At 46.2% G+C, this 20932-nt stretch overlaps 1 protein-coding gene across 3 annotated transcripts; it reads right to left on the reverse strand.

The window, feature by feature from the left end:
- Positions 1-873: 873 nt before the first annotated feature.
- acss2 (acyl-CoA synthetase short chain family member 2) lies at positions 874-19322 on the reverse strand. Of its 3 annotated transcripts, none has more exons than XM_030361148.1 (19): positions 18525-19322; positions 17836-18031; positions 13939-14030; positions 13500-13603; positions 13318-13390; positions 12569-12644; positions 12044-12155; positions 11726-11770; positions 9956-10093; positions 9462-9632; positions 7964-8097; positions 6066-6198; positions 5456-5512; positions 4890-4970; positions 4495-4603; positions 4241-4309; positions 3445-3621; positions 2868-2942; positions 874-2340 (listed from the first exon to the last, which is right to left on the reverse strand). In XM_030361148.1, the coding sequence occupies exons 1-19, from the start codon at positions 18649-18651 to the stop codon at positions 2219-2221; spliced, it is 2091 nt and encodes a 696-aa protein (XP_030217008.1). In that variant the 5' UTR covers positions 18652-19322; the 3' UTR covers positions 874-2218. The 3 variants fall into 3 exon arrangements, with proteins under 3 accessions (XP_030217008.1, XP_030217007.1, XP_030217009.1); XM_030361147.1 differs by having other exon boundaries at positions 11726-11773; XM_030361149.1 differs by lacking the exon at positions 11726-11770.
- Positions 19323-20932: the final 1610 nt, after the last annotated feature.

The raw sequence follows: 20932 nt of genomic DNA on the forward strand, positions 1-20932 counted from the left end.
CGGTTGTGATTGGTCGGTCTATCTCGTCCCGGAAAGAAATCTTGAGAGCTTGCAGAGTAAATTAAGCCTGAATTCGCGAGATCCTCGGGTTCCCACGCTGTTTAAGGGAGGACTCACACTAGGCAAGTTTGCCTCTTCCCGGCTGCAGGAAGATTCAGCACGATTCCCCCCCTCCCCACTCCCCCCGCTGGCCCGTGTTCACACTGCTCCCTGGCCGTAGCCTGGGCACGATTGCTCCTTCATACATACGTCATCACGTCGTAATACGATAAATACGTCATCACCAAGCGTGGTGTCCAGCTGTGACTGAATGCTGACATCGGCCCAAATTTCAAGTAAACACTCGACTTCACTATCGCACAAACGTAAACCCACTCGTGAACCGCTTGCCGCCATTGTTTAAAAAGATTGTGGGGAAGGGCATGGACCTATAAAGAAGGGTTGCGCAAGGACTACGTCATCCAGCTCACGTTGCGTATCCGTGCGTGTCATCTCATTAGCATCTGTACTTTCGCGACGGCGCACCTCTCCCAAGTGTGCCGTGGCCAAGGGGCTGTTCCGTGCTGGATTACGGATGGCGTGGTCACACTAGCCAAACGTTCCAGACTACAGTATGCAAATGAGCTCGGGCACGGGGCCGCGGCCCTAGTGTGAGTGGCCCAAAACTCCTATCCCTTCAATATCCCTCTCCATCAGCCTACCCCGTCATCAGTTTGGAGAACACTGCCCTCTGGTGGAGGTTTATTAGTATTGTAGTGCTGTTTTTATTCATAAAGCAGGTTTAGTTGTATCTATGTAGATGTGAATTCATTTCACATCAGACAACAGATATTACCGACCTACAATCGGTATTCTCATTAAGAAAATAATGCATTCATATTTCAGTCGTATACATTTACTGTTGCATTCGCATCGACATTAAGAACACACATACCACAAACATTAATAATTGTTTAGTTAAGCTCCTGATTTCTTTCATACAAACAAATGTGCCTTTTGATTAGCAGTAGCAAAATGAACACACCAGACACCAAAATACACACACACTGCCCTGTTCTATAGCTGCATACGTTGGCACTTTTAGACACATATACAAAGCAAACAAACGTTAAATGATATAGCTCTACCCGATTCTAAATCTGGTTCATCAACAATCGACGACTGTACAAAGTATTCTCCTGTAGCCTGTACAACTCAAGGACCCAGGGTAGCCCCACGTGTGTGGCTAGAGAGTTTCAAACCCCTTCCCCTTCAGCACAGCGTTATTCCCAGCTCTGCGTCGGCGCCGGGTGAAGTTCTTTTGAGGTTGTGGACCGGCCGAGTGTGCCTCTACTCGGTCGGCGAGGCGCACCAGGAGAGAAAAGCTCCACTTTGTGAAATAGGATACTGTAGGAAAATGTTTTTGTTTTTTTTTACGAGTATTTTTGTTTTCTTTCTTTTTTCCTTGCAGAACGGATTCTGTTTCACTGCTCATCCATCGCCCCCTTGAACACATTGAGCAAGTTAAAAATGGATTCAGTGTTCATGGTGAACCAACCAATGTAATAAACTGAGATACTGGGTGAGTATTTGGTAAAAGTATGGCAGGAAATGGACTCGATTAGTTCTTAGATTTCAGTGAACAAACACGGCGATGGAAATAAAACCAAACAAATCCTACGTCAAAGTAAAATCCCCTTATATCCACAAAGCCCACAACAAAAAGCATTGAAAAAATGAGAATCGTTTCAGTGAATGGACAAAAAAAAAAGAGCAAAAAAAGCTTTAAACAGCAATACTGCAGGTCTCTCTGAGGGCTATGGGAGCAAGATGACCTGGAAGAAGGCATACCGTTTTCATAACAGTTAGGTTCACCCGGCCTGTTGGAGCAATGGAACAGTCCACACCTTAACGGAGCAATCGACCCCCCGTTTCACGAGATTTACATAAAGAAGTCGAAAGTGGGAACCCCTGTAAGCGACCCAAGAGAACTTGCCCACTCGGAAACACTGCGGAGGTCCTACTGGAAACACATAATTTGTCTAGGAGCCAATTCTACTCTAGAAGCGGCCAATGGTGGAATCCCTCTTCCATCGTCCTCCCCTTGGGTTCCTGCCCTGATGACTTGTGCCCTCGATGGCCGGGCTGAGGGTCGGGGCTGCCTGGAGGACCCTGGAGGCTCATGGGTGCCCCCTGGAGGACCCTGGAGGCTCATGGGTGCCCCCTGGAGGACAGGAGGTCAGACGCTGCAGCGGTTCTCAAAAAGCTGCTCCACGACGGAGGAGTCGGCCAGGGTGGAAATGTCGCCCAGGTCCCGCTCGTTGCGGGCGATCTTACGGAGCACCCTCCTCATTATCTTCCCTGGGAGGGGGGGGGAAGAGAGAGAGACAGACGGAGAGAGATGCACATTTACACTTTTGTACGACGCAGAGTGAATTTGTGTTCCATGTCATTAAAGCACTCTGAAGCGAGAGAGTGTAGCGGAACGATGAAAGGAAAAAGAAAGAACGAGAGGAAAGTAGAAGATAGACCAGGGATGTAGTCAACCATCTCGTCTGTCTCCCTGCAGTGATTGTGGACCACCTATCCCTCTTATCATGTGCACAGTTAAGTCCACGCCAATACAAAGGGAACAATATTTGTTCGGACATTTAACAATGGCTTCACCATGTTTTGGTTATCAATATTCATATGAAATGAGCAATTTCAGGATCATTTCTGAAATTGTTTCATCATTGTTACTTGATTGACTATGTGTAGTACAGAATGTAGGAGTCCTTGTCGTACATTCCTCATCCATCTAGCTCATTATAATAAAAGCAGTCCAACCATCATCACCTTATCTATTAGCATCACACTCGTGTTAAGGATCATTGCTGTTGTGTTACCAGATCTGGTCTTGGGGAGTGCCGGCGCGTTCTGAATGAAGTCTGGAGTGGCGATCGCTCCTATCTTGTCCCGGACTGTTGAGAGAGACACGAAGAATATTCAAATCGGGTTACCTATCATTGATTTATTGGGATAACATGATATAGATTTAAAATAATAAAAAAAAAAATTGGGGGGTATTGTCCACAAATTGGTGCTTACTTCAGGTATACAGCTGTATTATGTAGTTATGACACATCCCTGCATTGTTGATAAAACTGACGCCTTTTTCATCTGATTACATTGCTCCATTTTCAACTGTAATCAATGCACGGTGATTGATAGCTAGCTTTGGCTTTTGATGGTTTATCGCGGCAAACCTCTACCCTGGCCTACACGATAAAACCCACCCCCTTTTTGACGAGCTATGTCCCGCCCCTACCTCTGGTTTTATGCTAACGCCCCACGAACGATCTCACTCACACACACACACACACACACACACACACACACACACACACACACACACACACACACACACACACACACACACACACACACACACACACACACACACACACACACACACACACACACCTTGCTTCCTGAGCTGGGCCTCCAGCGCGGCGTTGTACGTCACCCCCTGGTTGAGTGTCACAAAGCAGTACAGGCTCTCCCCCTTGATGGGGTGGGGGCGCCCCACCACCGCAGCCTCCGCCACCGATTCGTGCTCCACCAGGGAGGACTCCACCTCAGCCGTGCTCAGCAGGTGACCTGGGGACAAGAAGGCACGTCGTGGGGGTTCACGAGGTCTGATTGACGTTCCACGGTGAATAGCCGTCATTGGAGTGTTCAATCGTTAGAGAAGACATGGCCATCCTTCAGCTCATGGGGACTGGAATGCCCCGTTAATAATATAAGTAAGGTACACTCTTCAGGGTGAAGGTCCTGGAGATCAATTTTGCTTTGTCAATCCCATATGCGCACAGACCGAGATAATAGTCCACCACAGGATGTGTGTCAATGTCCTGGTATCTTAGAATCCTGTTTGCTTTCCGGTAGCTATAGACTATATGACAAAATTTCATATAGATAAACTTGTTGTGTACGACCTCTGTGACCCATTCAACATTTCCGATAAGGACAAAAGAAGGCTGTCGGGCCGACAGTTGAATCTGTATTGTTATTCTGTCTGTATATCTTTGTTTTGTTGCAAAAAATGCTTAATAAAAACTAAGTTGAAAAAAAAAAAAAGATAATGAGAGATAATGATCCACAGAGAGGGTGGATTTTTATGGGGGTTGTTGATTTCCTTGAATTGCCCTCTCCTACTTCTCCCAAATTTAACATCTTACCTACAGTAGCTTTACGATCAAACACACAACACACTAACCTGAGACGTTTAACATGTCGTCTATCCGCCCAGTGATCCAGTAGTAGCCATCCTTGTCTCTACGGCAACCTACAGGAGAAAACAAAGCCACATCACCATACTGTTCACCATGTGCCGCAACCGTCCAGAACGTCAGATGGCTCTCTATCGATAAGATTGTTTATGTTAGAAAGAGTGTGTGTTTGAGTTTGTAGACAAGCGCTGTATAGATCAAACCGTATGAATAAGATCTAGTCAGTTTATTGTTGTCCTACCGTCTCCGGTGACATAGTACCCGGGGAACTTGTTGAAGTAGATGCTTTCAAAGCGCTGGTGGTTGCCGTAGACGGTCCTCATCAAACCTGGCCAGGGCTGCTTGAAAACCTGGAGGGGGGGACACAGTCCACGGTCACCAGGCTGAAATCGTGCCTTTCGTTTACATGGACTGACATTTGAATACCAGGTTTACAAAATAACTAAATTGTTTCAGGATTTTATTCAACTCTGTTCATATTATGTTATCTTGTACATTTTTCTGGGAAGATTGTTTGATCCTTCTTAACATAAAGAAATCCAAGAGCTTTTCAAGTCTGCATGAAACGGCTAATTGCCAGGACTTTTAATTTGAAAAGTGTACAGTATAAACATTTATTTTGAAAAGCCGGCTGACCAGGTATCCTTCGCTGGGGCCCTCCAGTTCCTCTCCGGACTCGTTCAAAACGGCCGGCACCACGCCGAAGAACGGAAACGTCTGGGGGAGACGCAACAACACAGACCCTTCAGACACACTACCTGTGCTTATGTGTCAACGTGATATTGATCTTTCTTAAACGGGCTATATCCCTATACGAATTGCGTCATTAAAATACAGATCAACGAAACGTACAATTAAAAAATGTGGGGCAACCCATCGCGTCTAGTGGGATTCCCAGCACTGAACCCGTCCCTCCCCACTGGAAATCAGAAACAACGGGCGGTTTTCAGTGGGTGTTCCTTTCCCGCCACTCACTCCACTTTCATCGTTCTTTCTGGATGAGCGATGTCTGCATTCTTATTTTCGGTAGCGACACAACGATGGGACAACGGAGAAACCCGGCAGGCGTCGGATTCAAAGTTTCCACTGTCTTCAATATTCCCCCATGAACCCCATAAAGGAAAGGTGGTATTTGTACACTGGCGCCCGTCTCATTGGTATTAAGGGGCATGTGGAGGAGAAGCGGTGGGGGTTGTACTTACGGCTGAGCCAGGTTTCATGGGTGTGGCAGCAGGCAGAGGAGTCAACACGTGTCCACCCTAAGAGACGATCACACCACATGGTTCATAGACCGTTTAAAGTACACTGAACACAAAAAGACTAGACGACATGGCTTGAGAAGTTACAACATTTGTTTGACCAACAGCTCTCCAGATAGTTCATTACTAGAAAAGGATCGAGGCAAGTCTCAGGCTGCATCCGAATACTCATACTTGACTGCTATACAAAAGGCATTTTGTAGGCATCTGTTGTGCAGCGCACAGAAGGGAAATACGTAACCTCCAACCGTCCGGTGGCGGTCCGGTGGCGTTCGGAAGCGTTCTACGCATAGCTGTAGAACGTACTACATTAACGGTCAAGTAGTACACGCTGCACAGAAATAGTATAAACTTAGTATTCGGACGCATCCTTAGTCTGCCAGGACGGGATCTATGTATAGTAATAATGCAGTACGAACAGTAGAGTACTGCAGTACTAACAGTAGACTACTGCAGTCATACCCTCCGTCTCAGTCTACCAGAAGGTGATCTTTATATAGTATAGTATAGTAATACTGCAGTAGTAACAGTAGACTACTGCAGTAGTTCCCACCGTCTCCGTCTGCCAGAAGGTGTCCACGATGGGGCACCTCTTCTCCCCGACCACGTTGTAGTACCACTGCCACGCCTCCGGGTTGATGGGCTCTCCCACCGTCCCCAGGACCTTCAGGGACGCACGGCGGCGCCTGCACACACACACACACACACACACACACTATGGTTAGAGAGCGCCTGTGTACAGACTAGGGGTGAAACGGATCAGTGTGTCCACGGTTCGTTTCAGATAACCGTTTTGGGCCTCGGTTTCGGATACGGTTCGGATTAGGATCATGTCCGTGGTAGTAAAAAGGCAGACTTTTTTTTGACGGAGGGTTTGGGGGAGAAACACAAAAATGAATGAGACCCACAGGCTATTTGCAATGTGTTAATTGACTGCAATCAGACAACTTGCAAGGCTTTTTTGTGCAATAAATGTTCCCCTAAATGCATTTGAAAACATGGTGCACTGAGTGTAACATGTAAGGGATAACGGCCGACGAGGCTTAGAACTCTGGCAACGAGCGCAGCATGAAGCCAGAGTTGCCTCTACCTGTCCATTATTTCCATCGAACCGGTCGACCTCGAAGGCCGTTATCCCGCTTATCACCCGTTTGTATTTATCTCCCGTATATTTAGAATATAATTGTATCAATTACTTTCTTTAAATTTAGGAATCGTGCGCTTGAACTTCAGAAAACAACCTATTACAGCTACCTCATTGGCTCGGGCAGCACTGGAGAGAATGCATTCCGCTGGGTCCTAAACACCCTTTTGTATCGGACGTAGGCTACAGTAGGCAAAATACGCTACATAAGGCAATGCCTTCATGAAACCGAAATCCGCGGATCTCCAGAATGCTCCGAACTGTGGTAAACGAACCGAACGGATTCGGATACAATTCGAATCCGCTGCAGGCCTACTGCACACACACACTATGGTTAGAGAGCGCCTGTACACACACACACACACACACACACTATGGTTAGAGAGCGCCTGTACACACACACACAGCATGGTTAGAGAGCGCCTGTACACACAAACACACAGCATGGTTAGAGAGCGCCTGTACACACCAAAACACACACACACACACACACACTATGTTAGAGAGCGCCTGTACACACCAAAACACACACACACACACACACACACTATGTTAGAGAGCGCCTGTACACACCAAAACACACACACACTATGTTAGAGAGCGCCTGTACACACCAAAACACACACACACACAGTATGGTTAGAGAGCGCCTGTACACACACACACACACACATTATGGTTATAGAGCGTCTGTACAAGCGCGCACACACACACACACACACACAAACACTATAGCCCTTGTACCTGGACATAGAGGCCTTTGTTACCCAGGAGAATGAGGAAATATAACCATTGTACGACCATATTTGGACCTCGAATGTTTCCTTTTACAGGTAAGGCACAACGCACTCAGCAGTCTGAATGTTGACACGTATTGGATGTTTGCGAGGGATCCCTGCTTGATATGTACACCCACTGACTCAGGTGTCAGGTTTGTACCACAGCCATGTCCTTCACAACCTTTTGTGATGGATCACGTTCAATAACAGAGAGGCAGAGTGGTCTACATTTCTTATGCAACCCTTCCTGCTTGTCGAGACAGCGGAATCATCAGTAGTAACACAACACCCGTGTCCTGGACACATACAGTGAGACTAAGAGCAGTCTGGTTGTAAAGCACTTGGTCACAGGGACAGTATCGCAAAGGTTTTAGTAATAATAACAACCGTGATGGGATAAACCTGGAGTGGCCACTGTGCTGGTTTGGTTACACTTTAAGACCTGAATAACTGAACTCCAGCTCGACAGCATTAACAGACAGACAGACACTCAGACAGGCAGGCAGACAGACAGGTGTAGAGACGTACTGCTGCACCGGTTGGCTGCCGTACTTCATCAGCAGGCGGATGGCAGTGGGGGCGGTGTAGAACTTGCTCACGTGATACTTGTCCACGATGTCCCACATGCGGCCCACGTCAGGGTAGGTGGGCAGGCCCTCAAACTGACACACACACACACACACACACACACACACACACACACACACACACACACACACACACACACACACACACACACACACACACACACACACACACACACACACACACACACACACACACACACATGGGGTTGGTGACAAGTTTCATCGCAGTATGGATTATCCAATTCTTAAAAAACATTAAAAAAATTAAAAAACGGTATATCCTCAGCAGCAGGTCAGGTTTGAATTAAACAAGTTAATATTGATTATCTATGTAATATTCTTTATTTAGGAATTCAATTGACCCAATATATTGTCAACAATACAACTGAGGGTATTCAGTTGTACGTGATGTATGGTAACTAGGGATGGGCAAAATGATTCTTTTCCGGGAACTAGTTCTTTCAGTTCAGTTCACTATAACGATTCGTTTATTTGATTCGTTCGTTTTGATTCGTTCGTTACGTCAGATTACATCTTAAAAAAAATAAAAAATAAAAAAACTTTTTTTTATTATTATTTTTTTTTAATAATTGGTCATGGGTCCGGATAGGACCGTCAAGACCGCAGTCCGCCGTTTGGAGATGCCTGCTATATAGTATATCAAACGTCCCACCAATATTTATACCACTTGCTTACTCTCTATATTTCATTCATGGTTTTACATTTACAATTTTATTTTACTTTACATTTAATTCTTCATTGTTCAGGCATTACAGAACTTGCATGGTCATAAATAAAAAATACGAACTGCAGTTTAATTTCTTTGTTTGTTCTTAAATTGACGTAGAATGGAGCAAAGACTCCTGGGATTGGGAAATGCGTTTATCCAATAAACAGATGGAGGTCAAGTCTATTTTCGAAAAAATGTAGGGGGATATATGAGTCGAATGGTATGACCCAAGATACGTCAGACAGAGAAAGCGCGCATATTCGACGGTACCGCCTTGTCATTGGTTTACCCAGGTGCCATTCCAACACCATTGCTACCTCTCATTGGCTGAATCTTTGAGAAAGTTGTAGACTCAATCAATGGAAGTCGCGGGGAGACGGAGCTCTGTTCGTTTGTATATTTTATTTACGTGACCATATGTTTGGTTTATGTTAAAAAAAAAGAATCAAAGAACCAGTTCTTCTTGTTTTGGGGAACCAGTTCTTGTCGTTCACGTTCGGGATTCGTTCGTTGTAACGAATCAGTCGCGACCGACACATCCCTAATGGTAACAGACTAGCCCTAGTTCATATTATACATTTTTTCCCATTGTGATCCATGTCGACTACCAAACATCTCCATAGGACGAATCCGACCCGAGTGCACTCAAGACGGTCAACAGTGCCACGTCACCACCGCCGCCCCCAGCGCCGCCGCCATCATGACTCACCAGAACGCTGGTGGCCCCGTTGGCCAGCGGCCCGTAGGTGATGTAGGAGTGGCCCGTGATCCAGCCAATGTCGGCGGTGCACCAGTAGACGTCGTCGGGATGGTAGTCAAACACTAGCTTGAAGGTGGTGGCGGTGTACAGCATGTACCCTCCTACCGTGTGGAGGACGCCCTGCAGGGGGCAGAGGGGGGGATTGAGACGCCTCACGCAACATGGCGGGCTTCGAGTGCCACGCAAGGCTGCTTAAAGTGTCTTTATTGGTGCTCTTTATTGGGGTAGTGTCTTTGTGTGTGTGTGGCTGTGTCATTGTGCGTGTGCGTGTCTTTGCTGGGGTAGTGTGTGTCTTTGCGCGTGTTTGCGTGTCTTTGTGCGTGCGTGGGTGTGTCTTTGTGCGTGTGTGTGTGTGTGTGTCTTGGCTTGTTTTTGTGTTCTCCACTTGCGTTTGTGTTTCTTTCCGCGTGTGTGTGTGCGTGCGCCTTTGCGTGTGCGTGTACCTTGGGTTTGCCCGTGGAGCCGCTGGTGTAGAGGATGAAGAGGGCGTCCTCTGAGTTGCACCACTCTGGTTCACACTCGTCAGACACGCCGCGCAGCAGAGCGTGCCAACACGCATCCACATCCGGGTTCCAGGGGACCTGGGACGAGACAAACAAAGCCGAACACACACGGGGACACATGCACGCAGAGACACACGAAAGCCGGCACATACAGAGACACACACACGCAGACACATACGAGCGGAAACACACGTAAACACAAATGAATGCAGAAAACCACACACACAAACAAAACAATGAGCAATCATTGTTAATCAGTCGCAGAGCATATAAAGGAGCACTGGAGGGTCAAACACTTCCACATCCTTGAAAAAACATAGGAGAGTTAGCTCAGCACAGATGTTGTTATCAAAGCTAGCTAGAAGGACACGAGGGCACAAACAGTGTTCAGAACAAGGGGAGGCGGGTTGATGATGGGGGTGCGCGGGGGGCGACGGATGAAACGTTTCAGACGGGATGCGACCCTGTGTGTGACCTGATGCACTGGGCGAGGATTTAAAGAATAGCAAGGGTATCAAAGAACGAAAACATATATATGGGTAATCCACACATAGCCTGGTTAAAATTGTGAGCTATTCAATAGAGGACAAGGTCCGTTTCTGACTGTGAAAAAGGTGATAATGTCCCAGTATTATCGTCACTCACATCTAAGACCAACAGGTAGATTCCAGGCCAATGCAATTCTCCACAATAATGGCATAAGGGTACAAACACCCTGTATCCTCATAAAAGTCCATCTACCAATTTGAAGATGGCATTTATTGTCAACATTGTTTAGAAATTGATATTGGCATTGTGAGAACCAGCCGCTAGCAAAAGCTGTGTGTAGCTACGTCCCGGAGCGGACTCGTATGTTAATACACACTAGAGATATGAACCACCAACACGACAACATCAGCCTGTTATCTTCTTGTGGTGAACATGACGAGAATCAGTGTTCCCAGCGTTTGTTAACTCAAGAGAAAATAAGATTAGATTTCAAACGTAGCTAATGTGTATTTATCATACGAGGATGCAGTGTTCTGTTGTAGCTACAACACAACGGTCCGCAATTCTACTCCGGGGACAGTATGTGTGGCTGCGTCGTTGAACCCGTGTGTGGGTGTGCATGCGCAAACACACCATCTCAAGCACGTAGTGCACGTGGAAGGGCCTATATTGGATCATGAATTCAAGCACTTATGAGGTGCTTGAATTCCCTGGCCGGGACTTTAGAGAGACGGCGACGTGTTAAGAAAGACCACACGCATAGTGAACAGCTGGGGCACGCGTGGAACTGAGGACAGGGAGACAAGCCTGCACACACACACACACACACACACACACACACATACACACACACACACACAGCTACATCTGCCGTGCTCCTGCACTTTGACAAGAGAACGACCATAATCAAATGTGAAATTGTACCCCGCCCCTTCACACAAAATCCCCAGGTTATTTTCGTTCTAAGGATTACTGTCAAAATGTACCAACAGTATTTATTGTTGAGCAGGCAATTATTTTGTATTAGCTCCATTCAGATCTTACTCTTCATTGTGAATTAGGAGCGGTACACTGATAGATTGAATCCTATATCCTATATGCCCTTAAACCCTGAGGTCGAGGTGCTGGTGGTGAACCTCAGGGCCCTGAGGATTCAGTCGAGGGGTACAATCTGCCATGCAGGAGCGTCGGAGGGGGAGGGCGCGGTGGTGTATAAAATACCTGGGGCACGGGGCGCGTTTTCCTAACTTTGTCTGTCTGTTTGTTCTGCTGGAGAGGAGATGGGGGAGGGGGTCGGGGGGAGGGGTTACGATGGAGAAGGGTTACAAAAAGGAAAGAATAAAAACATATGCACAATAAAACGGTACAACTGAAGCCCAAGAGACCCAAGAGGACACAGAGTTACATGAGAGTTAAGAGGCAGGTGAATAATACAGGATGTACAGGCAGAACTGGTGGACGGTCATCGCAAAGCGCACTGACGGATTGTCCTTCAAGGAAGTCACCCACCCACCCACTCACTCTCTCTCTCTCTCTCACCTGTAGGTCAGGACAGGGGCGTTTGGCAGGGGGAGACTGGCAGCCCGGCGGCGCCTGCTCCGTCTCTTTGGACAGGTGCTTCAGCACGATACACCTGCGGACAGGGAACTCTCTGCAGGGACACAAGCAGACCGGGCCGGGGTTATCGCGGCTCCCCCGTCCAGCGCCTCCACACAGCAACACTGAAGATGTCCCGTGCATTTTGACGGGATAGGGCAAGTTTAGAAGGGATTGGGGTTAGTATAGATGAGTTGGGGTTAGTTTAGAAGGGTTATGGTTGGGATAGAGGGGTATGGGTTAGTACAGATGAGATAGGGTTAGTATAGATGGGTTAGTGCTAGTATAGATGAGACAGGGTTAGTGAAGATGAGATAGGATTAGGGTTAATATTGATGGGTTAGACTAGTAAAGATGGGTTAGCTGTAACGCACTATTTCAATTAAAGTTCTTATCATTATGTTGCGCGCAGTAAGCTATAGACGTGTTGTCCTATATCCTATGTGTGCGAGTGCAGGCTGAGCTTACTTGTCTCTGCATTTCTGTAGCGCTTCGTCAGCAATGAGCTTGAGGTTGATCAGCTTATCTCCCCGGTAGAAGCCGTCTGAGAGCCAGGGAGAAAACAATGGTAATTATTTATAAAGTTGGGGAGATACTTCCTGCTGCGTCCATGTGTGCATGCCGTGTACAATCCACGTAGACTCCTGCAGTATCTGAAGGCTATAGCGCAGGACAACAGTCCACAGAGATAAACAGGCCGGCGTCACTGAAGTCCTACTAAATACTAGCAGAGAATAGAGGCCGTTCGGACTTTGATGCGCATGTATTACAAGACAATTGAACAACCTTTATGGGTTCCCAACAACACTGATAAAACTATCATCATGAGTTGAAAAAAAACACAACCAAGTGACGTTGCAGTCTGGAGAGATAAAATGTGTGCATGGACCTTTGTGCATTATGTTTGTGTACAGTTAACCGGTGAAGCATAGAGGGGCATTCGGGTGATTGTTTGTGCGCGTGGGTGTGTGTATGTGCATGCGTGTATTTCCAGTCTAGACATCCATCCATTGTAATCCATCCTGTTCAGCTAAACAATATGAATGGTTCAGTTTCTACCTTCTACTTTGGTAGAACGAAGCTAATTTCAATGAACAAAATCTTGACCTCTTGAACAATCTTGCAGTACCTTTCTGAAAGTGAACTCCCAACGGCAGCCGTACAAATGGTCGTGGTTTTAATTATTATTTTTGTCTTGCATGCACCACTCTACTCACCGGCGGTTATAAGCAACGAACACTGGGAATCAAGGATCCTCTCACACAGCGCGTCCGCCGAGAAACCAGCAAACTGCAGAACACACGCAAAACATGAGCACAAGGGCAGTAGACCCCCGGCGAGAGCCCACATCACTACTGGGGCAGTATTCAGCGTCCACCTAGTCACGCAGAACACTCACAACGATGGAATGCACCGCACCGATGCGGGCACACGCCAACATGGCCACCACGAGCTCCACCACCATGGGCATGTAAATGGAGACCCGGTCGCCCTTCTTCACACCTTGAGTTGAGGATAAAGAAGAGCCATCGTCATCAATCATCCAGATGATCAATAGATGACATGAAATAGGCATTGAGGGGGTTCATTTTGTGAATAGCAATGGAATCATGTTTCACGTGTAATGATCATTCTTGGGTGGCGTTCTGATTTGCAGCACTCGTCGTCACCACCTACTGGCCGGGAATGCCGATTTGAGAGCTGACTTGAAAGCATTTTTGTGTTTTGTGTGGACGATCAGAGACTTTCTAAAACTCTTTGGGTGTGGACGGTCATTGTCATGTTAACAGCGGGGGGGGGGGGGGGGGGGGAGACTTTCCGGCCTCACCGCGACCCACCTTGTGACTTGAGGACGTTGGAGAAGCGGCAGACCCTCTGGAGCAGCTCTCGGTAGGTCACCGTCATCTCATCCCCGGGCTCATTGCCTTCCCTGGATCCGACAACCACAAACAAACCTCGGAATGAGCACCACAAACGACGGCTTCACAATGCCATTACTTGCCCTGTTCACCTCAGATGACCGTACTTGGGCGACACACACACACACACACACACACACACACACACACACACACACACACACACACACACACACACACACACACACACACACACACACACACACACACACACACACACACACACACACGTCACCGTTCAACTAACTTTCAGATGAGGAACGCTATGTGGCCATTTTCACCACAGAGGTCTTCCTCGGGTTGGTCATGTTGTGGCCCTGCAGCGGCGGCGACCCTGCGGTCCTGGGGCCCACAGCGGCTCCGGTTATAGACAGGGCCGGCCCCCCGACGTCTACAGAGCAGCTAGGGCGATAGCTTCTGACAACGGTGCCATGTTACATGAATACATACGGCCGAGTTCCAAGCCTGCCTGGCTCTGAGCTGAGCTACTTTAATACAGAGGGACGAGGGAGAGGACAAAAGGAGTGGACACGTTCTAAACGGTGGTATGACCTCATTGGCAACGGGAGCCAGTGTAGATAACGTAGACGACTAGGGAGGATATTAAGGCCGTAAAAGAAGCAGGTCAGATTAGATGGTACTTTCTTTGTGGAACTTAGATTTTAAGAAAGCAACAAAATTGTCTATAGGGCAGAGAAGTTAGTGTTAGTATAGATGGGATAGGGTTATTATAGATGGTGTAGGGTTAGTTTAAAATGGCGAGGGTTAGTATGGATGGTTAAGAGTTGGTTTAGATGGGTTTCAGTTGGTTCAGATGGGTTATGAGTTAGGTTTAGTACAGATGAGTTACAGTTTGTATAGTTGAATAGTGGGGGTTTGTTTAGATGGGTTAGGGTTAATATAGATGGGTTAGGACTAGTAAAGATGAGTTAGAGTTAGTATAGATGAGTTAGGACTACTAGAGATGAGTTAGAGTTAGGGTAAGGGGGGTTGTTAAGATGTTTTAGGGTTAGTATAGATGTGTAAGGCTTATTCTTTAGCCATGCGCATGAAAGGGAAATGGCTTGGTGTGATGCAGAGACCGTACAATACATGACCTCATTGCTTGTCTGCTTACACACTCCTTTCATGACCCAAGCCCTGGAGTGCCATCAAGTCTGTCTGTCTGCTCTATGTCAGTCGCTCTCCCAACATCCTCCTTCTTCTTTCCATGTCCTCAAAGTCCCCCTACCACTGTGGTAATAGTAAGCCATCAACCCTGTTGATACTCTTCAATTCAATATTATTTGTAAATCCCTTAATCACCACTACACTCATAACGGGGATAACAGGTCAAATATTTATGACATCCCCGATTACCCAAAGAAAGAACTTGAATAAATCAGCGAGGAAGATATCTTGAGAAGAAACACACGCATAGTAGGGGATCCCTTCTTCCATCCCTGAAAGAAGGGATCTCCTACTATGCATTTCTTCAAGATTTCTTCCTTGCTGATTCTCAAATTAACCATTACAATGCAATCAATATGGCGATGCCTTTCGTCCGAGCATCTCACAGTCAGTGCAGACATAGGTGACGCTGGTGGAAGAAGGGATGAGGTAAACCAACGGCCTGGCCTATAAACCATCTTGTATCCTCAAAAAGCAATATTTTAAAAACTGTACAAATGATTTTGTATAAGAATCTGCTAGTACACAGGTTGGTCATTATGCAGCTATTGCTCCTTGTATTTGTTTGGCCTCCTGTCTGTGGCCAAACAGTAGTGTACCAAAACTGACTATACAAATGAGCTGGCCAGGGACGCTCGCATGCACACAGACACACAAGACATTCAAATAAGTGGCAGGCCGGTATGTTGCATCTTTCGAGTTGAACACGTTTGCTTCCCCCGAGGCGAACAGAGGAGCGGGTACCCACAAAAGGAGAAGTGAAGTAAAGTAAGAAGTGGGTTACATGACACGCTCAGGCCCCAGGTAAACTACGCGCTTCACTGTTGAACCAAGGTAGAAATATGACTAATTTAAAGAATATACATATTGACTCTAAAAAATATTAGAGTCAATTAGAGTGAAATATTGGCAACTACCATCCAAACTATTTCCGTCTGCCTGTTCGACTGATTCAAGTCACTGACAGCAAGATGGACAGGTTGTTCAGAACAATGCCTGCATTGATCATCCTCTTCTCTGGTAGCTTTCAATGCCATTGCGCACACACACACACACACACACACACACACACACACACACACACACACACACACACACACACACACACACACACACACACACACACACACACACACACACACACACACACATTGTGGATTACAGAGAAACCTCAATGACAGAAATCTATGGAGATTGACACAATCTGAGAGCGGAGCCATGTAGTATAACAATGTACCATTGTTGTAACCTAATTCTGTAGCCACCACTGGGGTGATACCGAAGGTTTAAGGTTACAACAATGCAACATGTTTTATAACACTGCACCGTGTTGTAACCTTATTCTGCATCAACCAAGGTGATTGATACTAATGGTTTAAGATTACAATATAGCAAAACATGCTTTATAACAAGGAGGTTAACTGAAGGGGACATTTCTACAACTGACCCATGGGCTTGCGGCGTGCTGGGTTCAGGCATAAAATCAAACCTCTAAACGCACATGCAAGCACACGTATGACAGAGACCATACACACAAATGACAGGCCCAAAGTCGCAACAGGCGTATTAAACTGAGGGCCCGGGGCCAATTCTTTTAAGAAAATAAATGCTCTGAATCAATGTTCTCTGAAAAAGCTCATTCTGAAGAATGAGAGAATTTCTACCATTAGAACACCGTTTTATCAGATTAGTCCCGCACATGATCTCGTAGTATATCTCGCTATCTCGTTGTCCACATTGTAAAGGCTAGAGCTACACGATGAAAATTTAAAAAATGTCATCGAGTCGACAATTGAACGAGTCGTGGACGGTGAAATATAGGGTAAAGTAGGACCGAAGCCCATGAGTCATCGGCCAAACGCTGTAAACAACAAACACAATCTGAGAAGACGGATGCTGTACGGCATATCACTTCCGATTGGGCCGAATCAAAGTGCAGAGAGACCCTCTGTGAAGGATCCACAGAGGGTCTTCTAAGACTGTGGATGAGTCAACAGACCGCAGTCACCACAGTGATGGAGCAGAGTTCGTGCCCTGCTGCTGTAATGGAATAACTCATACGTGGGTTCTATCTAATCATTTATGCCTGGTTTTCTATTCCTTGTCTTATCTAACCATCGTTTAACTAGTGTTATAAAGCCCCTTTTTGGATTAACCTTTGCCTGAGGCAAACTGGTCAAAAGTAAACAGTGACCTCTCATAAAGATATCTGCTTGGGGGGAACGCAGGGTGAGATAGATCCCCCTTGATTTACGGAGAAAATGCCGAAACAGAAAGCCTAACAGAGAGAAAGGCTCTGTAAAACTGTGTTTGAGGCTACCAGAGAGGGGACTATTGACAATAGTCCTAGACGCAATATCTCACAAAGAAACTGCCATGACACTGCACAATGAGAATAACACTAATTCCAATACAATTTTACTTTTCAACTGTTACCTACATGGAAGCTGCAGTGTAGAATCTCAAGGGACCCGTTACGCTGATATAACCATCACATCTCAGTCTGAGATGCGCACTCTCCATCCAATGAGCTCAGTTAAAAAAAATGTCTACATAAAGTCAACAGTGTTTTGTGATTGGATAGGTACGACTCTAATTCATATTGCACTAGAGGTATATGGTTCATCCCTTCAGATGCCTACTGACCAATAGAAGGCGACCTTGTTGCCGAGCTTGCGATGGTGCACGTTGCGGTCCAGCAGGTTGTAGCAGATGTTGGTGGAGGCGCCTTCCATGCATTTGATGAAGATTTTCCCTTTGGTCACATCAAAGTTGTAGTCCATGAAGGGGCCCGTATGCTTGGTCTTCCAGAAGAAGTCTTTGGAAATATCTCCCCAGAACTCTGGAGGACAACAAGGGAGAGACATGATTCACATGAAGATATATTACAGAGCTAAATCATCCGTAGGAAATAAAACACATCAATGATGTCCATCTAAACCGATATCAAACCGGACCAATCTAAATAGAGCTAATTTACGTTAAACATACACAACTGAATAAAAGGAAGAGAAAAAATTGAATTGAGTGTTGTGGTAGATGAGATTGTAAAGCCTTCATTGCCTATCAATGGACTCACAGAAAGATGTGTGAATCTTCTGGCAGGTGTATGGTGGTGTACTTAATGCCTCGTATTTATGCCTTTGTGTAATAGACAGGTAAGTGCTTGATCATTGAAAACACGTTGAATAGTCTGCAAGGTTATATCATATAAAAATGGGTTTCATCCATACATTTTCCCTGTCTGTCGTCTTCACTTTTCCCATGTATTTATTTTCCTCCCCAAATGCATTGGTGGCGGTGGTGGTGGACATGTCAAAAGCAGCCCTGCTTACCATCTGGGTTCTCTATGGATTTATCATAGAGCTCCTTGTATTTCTCGAAGCTCGGGACGTGAGCCTTCGCCTTCAGATCCTCCGCTGCATGGAAGACGTCGTCCTTCGGAGCTTTGTCGGGAATCATTTTATTATTATTTTTAAACGTAGACTTTACACTAGCCACTACGGTAAGTGTGTTACACTGAGCCGTTTACTATGCAAGATTGGACGGCAATTCTACTATTCAATTGGGGGCTGGGCTGTACGACCACCTCAGCTGCAGCCACAATACACAAATTGTAATAGCTATTCGGCTAGCTAATGGCTAGCTAATAAGGAAGCTATAAAGTTAATCAAGACTTCCTTGTTCTAACTGGTTTCCAATCCATGTACCCTCTCAAAAAGGTAGAATTTATGCAAAAAAGTCGCGCTTGGAAAGTCCTTCTGCAGTGGCGCATGCAAAGCAATGCACGATTTCTGTTCGCCCCAATCCGATTCGATTCCCAAGTATGAGTAGTGGTCTTGAAGCGTTCCAGCCCCGTTTAAAAAGCGTGCTGGCTAAAAGCTAGCTCATCCAGTAGTAGAGGAATAAGTCGAGCTGGATTCAGTTGCGCAATGATATGAGGCCGCGACGTCTGCAGCCCACATTCAATAGAACCGCTTCTTTTCAATCAGAAAGTCGCATTAATTCCGTAAAGAACATGCCAATAAATCCACTTGTCCCCAGCGGTGACATTCAGAGACGATCTCCTCTATTGCTTTCTTGTGCGTGGTGAGGGACGAGGTAGGAGACGAGCTGATGGTGGGGGCGGAGCTTGAACTCTGGATGTCCCACACTACCGGCCAATCACAGCTCAGCAAGTTGTCGACGTCATCCACGAGGACAACTTCACAACAGCAAGTTCCATAACAAGGACTGGCCTACAAACTCTGAAGAGGTTTTTACAAATAGTGCTGGGATACGGCTGATGGAGTTTTAAAATCTTGTTTTGACATGCTTAATGTTGGTGGAAACTCATGTTTGACATCTGCAGGCCTCTAAATATATATATTAGTCTAGAAACCAAATTAGAGAGGGGTAGCCACCTGGGAATATGTCTGAAATGAACATGATCAACGGTGTGTCAAGGAGTAAAATGCTTTCTATTTATTAGGTTGGCTGTTTGTGTAACACATTTGGCTGTGTGTCTGACACATCTGGCTGTGTGTGGAACACACCTGGCTGTGTGTCTTGGTGGCCTGAGTGCTTGCTTACAGACTCCCAACACCTTATTGAGAGGTGATATGTCAATTTGGCATGTAGGCCTACTGTGTATGAACATATCGATTGTTCAAGACAGTGACACGTTGAATCAAGTTGAATCAAAGAAGACACACTTAACTTAAAGAGTGATGGATTTAGATTGTTTAAGCCATTAACGTTATAAATGGTTTAGCTCAATTATCCCTTAGAGTCTATCCTTTCAAACAGAGTCCCCATTACACAAACATACAAATACACAATAGTATAAGGACTGTGAGCCGAAACAGATGAACTCCAGGCGCCTTTCCTCAACAATCTGGAACCACATGACATTCGCTCCATCGAGAATGTCCCAACCGCTCACCACGCAGTAGTGACAGCAACTCACCACCTGGGGGAGACAGCCGATCGGGTAGAGAGGATTGATATAGTGTCCTTTCATTTACATTTAGGGCATTTAGCAGACGCTTTTATCCAAAGCGACTTACATCAGTTAATACACACATTGACACACCGACGGCAGAGTCAAACATGGAAGGCGACAGCAGTTAGGGTTAAATGTCTTGCTCAGGGACACATCAACACTCAGCTATGAGGAGCTGGGGATTGAACTAGCGAACTTACGCTGTATTGTATTTAACCATGGGGTGCCGTGCCACCTGTTCAAGCTTGGCTTGTGAAGAGCAGCACACAGAGGCATCTCATGGGGGATGTTTGGTCTGCGGACAACATATTTCATATAGACATGAATATGGGCAGACAGACAAACAAGCAAACAGAAAGGGCGGCCAAAGTACAGGAAGGCAGACAGACAGGCAGATAAGGCAGGCTTTTTCTGACGTAGACAGGCATAGAGGAAGGCTAACAGACAGACAGATTTATATCAGCTTGACGGGAAATGGCCTGGATCCTTCAGAGCGGTTCACTCTGGGCCTCGATGGGCCTTCCTACTCTCCGTGTGCAAGCACCTGCATTCAAATCAAACGCACCCCAAGCCACCTCCTGCCTGCAGGGTTGATGAGTGCATCCCTGTTCCCCGCACTGAGTTGCCTAAAGGAAAGACCGTTTTATATGTTGACTGCTTCCAATGTTGTGTTGGTCATACTACAGAATGATTTATTGCTTGTTCAGTGAATGATGCAGAACACTAGGTAATTTTAAAAGAAATAATCACAATCGCAAT

Source organism: Gadus morhua, chromosome 7, assembly GCF_902167405.1.
Source record: "Gadus morhua chromosome 7, gadMor3.0, whole genome shotgun sequence".
In the NCBI taxonomy this organism is placed as follows: Eukaryota; Metazoa; Chordata; class Actinopteri; order Gadiformes; family Gadidae; genus Gadus; species Gadus morhua.

Coding starts and splice junctions, on each gene's coding strand:
- acss2 (XM_030361147.1), bottom strand. CDS start 18,651: ATGATTCCCGACAAAGCTCCGAAGGACGACGTCTTCCATGCAGCGGAG. Junction 12,156..12,568: donor CTACAGAAATGCAGAGACAA/GTAAGCTCAGCC, acceptor GTGTCCCTGCAG/AGAGTTCCCTGTCCGCAGGT. Junction 4,310..4,494: donor GTACTATGTCACCGGAGACG/GTAGGACAACAA, acceptor TTTCTCCTGTAG/GTTGCCGTAGAGACAAGGAT.